General features: G+C 40.9%; 1 protein-coding gene across 1 annotated transcript; it reads left to right on the top strand.

The window, feature by feature from the left end:
- Nucleotides 1-6,171: 6,171 nt before the first annotated feature.
- Nucleotides 6,172-7,110, top strand: LOC118994684 (olfactory receptor 4F3/4F16/4F29-like). Its single transcript, XM_037057354.1, has one exon. The coding sequence runs from the start codon at nt 6,172-6,174 to the stop codon at nt 7,108-7,110; it is 939 nt and encodes a 312-aa protein (XP_036913249.1).
- The last annotated feature ends 273 nt before the right edge of the window (nt 7,111-7,383 follow it).

The raw sequence follows: 7,383 nt of genomic DNA, 5'->3' as shown, positions 1-7,383 counted from the left end.
AGTAGCCTTGGTTTCAGGCCTCTGGTTTCTTTTATTTGGTATACTTCTTGCCATTCTTTTCTTGCTTGGAGCATTTCTATTGAGAAGCCAGCAGCTAATGTAATTCAGGCTCCCTTGTATGTTACTTCCTGTTTTTCCCTTGGTGCCTTTAAGATTCTGTTTTCGTCGTGGCATTTTTCCATATTAATTATGATGTTTTTTTACGTGGGCCTCTTTGGGTTCCTCTTGATTGGAACTCTCTGTGTTCCCTGGATTTGTGTGACTTTTTCTCTCATCAAATTAGGGAAGTTTTCCGTCATTATTTTTTCAAATAGATTTTCTATCTCCTGCTCTTCTTCTCCTTCTGGTATCTCTATTATTCAGATATTTTATATGTTATATTGTCTTGCATTTCTCTTAATCTTCTGCTCACTGATCTGACCTTCTGCTTCACCAATCCTGCTTTTGATCCCTTCCACTGTGTTCTTCAGTTCAGAAAGTGTATTCTTCATTTCCTCTTGGCCTTTGCTAATAGTTTCTATTTTCTTTTTCATGTTGATATAGTTTGCAGCGAGTTCATTGTAGTTTCCCTGTAGTTTCTGGTAGCTCGTTGTGCGCTCTTTGAACTTCCTGATAACCAGTGCTCTGAATTCAATATCTATCTGTTGACTTGCCACTATTTCATCTAGCATTCTTTCTGAGACTTCCTCCTTTCCTTTGATTTGGGGATAGTTTCTTTGTCTTCTCATTGTTTGTGAGACTCTTCTTGTTGGCTTCAGCTTCTTAAATTGATTTGGTCTGGTTTCCTGGGTTTATGGTGACAACTTTTGTGATAGAATACCTGTGATATTCAGTGGTGAAGTCTCCTTGATTTCCCCAGCTCATTGGTCTTGGACGGTCCTTTAATTTGGCTCTGTGTTTGCCTTTGGTTTATGATTGTCGTTTGGTATTTTTTTGTGGGCCCTTCCCACCAGCTGGTTAACTGACGGTCCCTCTGTCCACCACTTCTTGTAATTTGTTGTGCAGGTGAGGGCAGGTAGTGTTGAAGCTAGTTGTTCAGTGTGTACAAGGTTTGCAGGATTCTTTTTTGGTCTTGTTCAGTTGTTTGTACTGGGTAGTTTTGCTACTATTTAGTTGTATTTCCAGCTAGGTCCTGGATTGGGGTTTGTGTGGTTTCCACTCCCTCCTTCATCTTCTTCTCTTGGTATCTGTTGGTGATTCCTTTGTTGTTGGGTTTCCTCTTCCAGTGTGTATCCTAGTGTTCACCGCTTCCACCTACTCCTTTTTTTGGTGATCAGTTGTAGGCGGATACAAAATGGTTTATGAAAGCAGGAGAGTATTCTTTGATGTTTACAGTAGCAGCCAGTAGAGAAGAGATAGGAGATCTTTAGGCCATGTATAGTGTTAATCTTGATCTTCAACCCAACTAGCCACTTTTAAGAAAGAATGGGAAGAAGATAAGTCTCTTATTAGGGAGAGAAGGCTTGTGAGTTGGATCTAGAAAGCAGTGAGGTAGTGGGAGGTCAGATTCTGAAGTAAGGTGAGAGTAAAGGATAGTAAATAGGTGTAGTGTGTGAGAGAATAGAGTTAACCACTACAGTAATAGATTTCAGGAAACTATGAAGCAGGCTAAGATCTGGGAGTGGTGTTGGGAAGTATATGCAATTTTATGGAACAGCTATTATTTACAATAATATTAGAGCAACAATCATATGACAGAATCTATGTGATTTGGATAATATGAATAGGGGGTATAGAATTTGAGTAGTGTGCTAAAGGAACACAAGTGATGCGAAGGATAGAAAATTAACAATACACTGTGGAAGAGAGAACAGGGGGAACTTGTCAAATGATACGATATAACCAGCCAAGGCAAAGACTATACGAAAAGATGAGAAATACAAAGATACTATTAAAATAAAAGTTGTAATAATAATGAAAATATAATAATACAAATATGCAGGAACTTGTAATTTCTCTACTATAGCAAAGTGAAATTTGTCTCTCTGTCTCTATTGTTGGGATGCCCCCTCTTTGGGTCTAACTTTGGTCTTTCGCAGTTCCCAGATTTTTGTCTCAATTGGTGGGGGGAAAAAAGGCAGAAGGGAGAAAGAAGATGTTTGGAAATAAAGGAGGAAGGAGTAAAACAAGAAAAAAGGAAAGAGAGTAAAGAAGTAATGGAAGATAAAACAATAATAAAATAATAAAATAAAATATTATCTAAAAAACAAAAAACAAAGAAAAAACCCCTCTTGTTGGTTCCAAACTGGCCAAACTGGTTTTTCCGGTTTCACTGGCTGCAGCAGGCTGAGGGGCAATTGGTGTGGCCATTCTCCCTCCCCAATGTTTACTGAGCCAGTCTTGAGAGCACTTGTCCAAGAGTTTGGTGCCTCTCCCCATAACCCTATGCAGGGAATCCACATCTTCTTCAGAGCAATCTTTCCCTGGGGTTCATTGCCACAGGCTGGGGTGTGGGCACACGCGTGCCCAGCCAGGCTTTCTGGGTCCCGGGGGCTTGGGCGGGAACCCTTCCCTGTGCTATGGGAGGAAGCAGGGCCTTTCCCCTGCCTGGGTGGGGAGTAGGCCGAGCTTCTGTCACAGGAGAAACAGTTTCACCTTTTGAGAAATTCTTCCCAATCAAGCCTGCCGCTCAGTTCAATCCAATTCTCCAGCCTGACTGGTGACTATCAGAGTCAGCGCTTGACATTGCAACTCTCAATTATCCCAAGCTGGCAACCACAGACTCCGAGGGTGATCACGGCCCTTGTGTGTTTGCCTCTTTTTCGTTTTTCCCCTCTCTGCACTTCAAGCTAGAGGGGTCTCTCCCTCTCCTGGTGCTGCTCAAACCCTGCTAGGTTGGGGTGGGAGGGAGCAGATGACCTGGCTCTCTCCCAAGTACACTGAGGCAAGCCCAAGGCTCCCAAATCCTTTATTGTAGCCTTGGCTCGGGGTGCCTGTGCCTGCTGAGGTTGCCGCCACCCATGTCTCCACATTGGTCCCTGAGACCTTATTGTCCTGAAGCTGTCTCCTTACTGTCTGGCTTTTCAATGTCCACTACAATTTCTGGTCCCTTATTTTCATATATGCTGGGATACTGTTGGCTGTTTGCTCTGTTCCTCCATTGATCGGCCAGATTTTTCTCCCATGTGTAGGGGGAAGTGGAATCCACTCCATACTACTCCGTTGCCATCTTCCCAATCTACCTGATCAACAATTCTTTATCTGCACCACTGGGGTTCCCGCCCTGATGCACAATGGCTCTGATACCACCTCCATAGCATGAAGAACTCCTTGGGTGCAGAGACTGAATTGCTTGTGGACCTCCTAGAGTCACATGATCATGCATTCCAGTTCCTGGAAAAACAGTTTTCCACATGCATTAATCACTTAAGCCTATCAACTGTGACAGAAGCTATATACTTTAACTCTTGAATTCTCCTAACAAAAAACCCCACATTTTTAATTTTGAGTTTTACTCTTCTTTCTTAAGTTATTTTCTACACGATCTGAAATTCTGGATCAGAAATCCTGAGACCTGGGTTCTGGACCCTACCTCTGGGACTAGTGTGACTATAAGCAATTCAGCTTACACTATTGAATCTCAGATTTTTCATCCAAATAATGTTCAGTGTGGACCAAGCCCTTCTTAGATTGAAGTGCTGATACAATTCTATTGGGTGCTTATTCCTCCTAGAAAATTTGCCTTTTTTTTCATTGGTTGCTGGATGTCTCTAGCCCTCTTGCAGTGCCTCCAGTCACTCACCCATGCATTTTTGGGTCCTTTTCAGTCCTATTCAGCATATCTGTGCCTCCCACAATGAAGAGCATAGATGGTTCCCTGTTTTCCAGCCTAGACTCACAGATTGCTGATCACCAAAGAACAAGAGACTAAAGAAATGGGCCTCTTAAGGCAAGGTTGTAGGTTGAGGGGGTGGGAGTAAAGTGATTTGATTTAGTTGAGTATGGAGAGAGTCATCTCAGTAGTGGTGAGGCAGTATTGGGGTCAGGTCATAGTCAGAACTTCTGGAAGTTTGGGGGAGAAGGGTGTTTTAGGATACATGAGAACATGAAATTGACATGCATTTTTTGGCGAAAAGATTCTTCAGTTTTCGGGAGCTGACTCTACAAAAGGAGAAGGATGTTAGTAAACCTGTTTTTCTGCATTCTAGCACCTTCTAAGGGAATAAAACTTCAGGAGCTGTATTCAGGGTTCACCTTCTATTTGGAATTAACTATGGTAGGTATTTGGACACAGAGCAGTGGAATCATCTCTACCCATCATCTGCTCCCTTTCCGCACACAAACATACTCCAGACTAAAAAGGGAACAAACCTTCAGTACCTGCTTTAAGTGCATGCGGTCAAGCTAAGGAGAAAGTTCTGTTTTGCTCCCTTATATTGTTATTTGACATTCTTTTGATTTCAAAATGGGCTACAGCTTAAAAGTACAAGTGATCTTGAAGGTACAACATACATGCATTAATTTCAGATCAATAAGCATAGTGGCATCAAATATGAGAACAGGTTATAGTAAAGGGAAGGACTGAATATCTTAAAAGGATGGAGCCACCACTGAACTGGAAGAGGGAGTAAGTGGGTGAAGCCGAGGCCCTGGTGAAGGAAAACAATATTTCAATGTTTCCAAATGCTGGTCACAGGCACCTCAGTATATGTGAATGCATAGAAGCTGTTTGCAGATATATTTAACATTCTTTGTGCTAATATAAGCATATGCTTTAGCAGAAAGTATGTGAAATTTCCCAATATTTATATATCCTAGGCTTGGATAAAAGCCTTTCAGGGCCAAGTGCCATCTCCAGAGAGTTATTGAACAGTATGACCAGTAGACTTCTCTGTATAATTTTGATAGCACTTTAAAAAATGGTAAGGTTCAGTGGGTGAACATTAAGGATGTTATGGTAAGTAAAATAAGCAAGTCACTGAGAAACAAATACAGTATGTTTCCACTTATAGGAGGTATATAAAGTAGTCAAATTTATGGAAACAAAGTAGACTGGTGATTATCAGGGGCTGGGGCTGGGTGGAGGATGTTGTTGCTTAATGGGCATAGAGTGTCAGAGCTGCAAGATGGAAAAGTTCTGAAGATCTTTCCACAACAGTGTCAACATACTTTAAAGTACTGAAGTAGATACTTACAAAGGTTAATACAGTGAATATTACACCACATGTTTTTTTTCTATAATGAAAAAAATGGGAATATTTGGAAGAGAAGTAAACCTAATATGACTTGAAAAAGAATGAAATTCTATCTTTGATAAGGTCCATAAACTCTCTCTTTTACTACAGGTGCCTACTTCTTTTTTAATTTTTTTATTTTATTCATTTATCTTTAGAGGGGAAGGGAAGGAGAGAGGAAGAGAAACATCAATGTATGGTAGCTTCTTGTGCATCTCCTGCTGGGAACTAGCCTCTGCTGGGAACTGGTCTGCAACTCAGGAATGTACACTGACTCAGAATCAAAACGTTATTGTCTGGTTCACAGGCCCGCGCTCAATCCACTGAGCTACACCAGCCAGGGCTTACAGCTGCCTACTTCTGATGTTAATATTGCCTAGTTTCATTGATCTCAAACTCATCTGCACCCTATCTTGTTGTTTTTCCTTCTTAATTCAGTCACAGCTCATGTTTCAGAAACTCTTATTCCTAGATAATGATCCACTGAATAACAACAGTTTTCCCCCAACCCTGTGCTATAAGGGTACATTGTATGAAGAGAAGAATATAAAAAATGGTCATGAAAGAGAGATGAGAATTCTCTATGTGGGAAGACAGGGTAAGATATAATATGCACAACTATCTAATTTCCCTTTGGAGGTAATGAAATGAATTCATTTCCACTAAACTGTCTCTCTGCCTTTGCAAGTAAGTATACTTTCTTGCTTGTGTATTGTGTTTCTCCCTGCAGGTACTTGCCTAATTCCCCTATAATTTTAGTCGATAAGAGAGTACCTTGCTAGTTACAGTCACGATATGATATATCGACTTCTGTTTATATCACCACCACCACCACCACGATCATCATCTTGGAAGTGTGAAGAATTGGATAACCAGATAGTTTTCATTTTTAGGGTGAATAGTGCTAATTAATACCACTATCGTCCAGAATAATCATCATTTCTTTCTTATTTTCTTAGTGCCCATAATTTCAGCCACAGCCCAGTTGGGTGGATAAATGGAAGGGGGAAATCACTCGGCTGTGTCTGAGTTTGTGCTTTTGGGACTCACCCACTCATGGGAGATCCAGCTTGTCCTCCTGGTATTTTCCTCTGTGCTCTATGTGGCAAGCATGACTGGAAACATCCTCATTATGTTTTCTGTTACCACTGATCCTCATTTACACACCCCCATGTACTTCCTACTGGCCAATCTCTCCTTCATTGACTTGGGAGTTTGCTCCACTGGTTGCCCCAGGATGATTTATGATCTCTTCAGACAGCATAAAATTATCTCTTTTGGGGGCTGTATTGCTCAGATCTTCTTCATCCACTTCCTTGGTGTTACAGAGATGATTTTGCTCATTGCCATGGCTATTGACAGATATGTGGCCATATGTAAGCCTCTGAACTATCTGACCATTATGACCTCACGGAAGTGCATTTTGTTTACAGCTGCTGCCTGGGCATTTGGCTTCAGTTACTCATTGTTCCAACTAACACTTATTGTTAACTTGCCCTTCTGTGGTCCTAATATAGTGGACAGCTTTTACTGTGACCTTCCTCGGCTCCTCAGACTGGCCTGTACAGACACCTCCAGATTGCAGTTCATAGTCTTTGCCAATAATGGGGTAATTAGTGTTGTCTCCTTCTTTGCACTCCTCATTGGCTACATTGTCATCCTGTTTACTGTTTGGAAACACTCCTCAGGTGGTTCACACAAGGCCCTCTCCACTTTGTCAGCTCACATCACTGTGGTCCTTTTGGTCTTTGTACCAATCATGTTTATCTATACTTCCCCACACCCCAATTCACAGATGGACAAGTTTCTAGCACTCTCTGATGCTGTGCTCACTCCTTTTTTAAATCCAGTCATCTACACATTTAGGAATAAGGAGATGAAGACAGCAATAAAGAGATCTTTCAGACGATTAGTGATTTTTAGAAAGATTTCATAAATAATGTTATAAGGTCATTATCATCATGTAGCCCGTGTCTGAGATTCTAGTGTCATTTTTTGTAATGTATCAGTAATTCATTCGTATCACCACACTCTTTCTGAATGCTGTTATTCTCTAAGAAGGATCAATATTTGGAGAAATAAATCTTTAATTAAAAAATTATGTTGATCAATACAGAGTTTCACATATGTGTACTAATTACCAGAATTTCTTCCTGATTGGTTTCTTTGCTTTTCATTTTTCTGAAGGTTTTTGAGTTATCATTGTCTT

Source organism: Sturnira hondurensis, unplaced genomic scaffold (assembly GCF_014824575.4).
Source record: "Sturnira hondurensis isolate 20B ecotype Veracruz unplaced genomic scaffold, ASM1482457v3 Scaffold0000925, whole genome shotgun sequence".
In the NCBI taxonomy this organism is placed as follows: Eukaryota; Metazoa; Chordata; class Mammalia; order Chiroptera; family Phyllostomidae; genus Sturnira; species Sturnira hondurensis.
The sequence above is the reverse complement of the archived record's forward strand: the minus strand, read 5'-3'. Positions and strand labels throughout refer to the sequence as shown.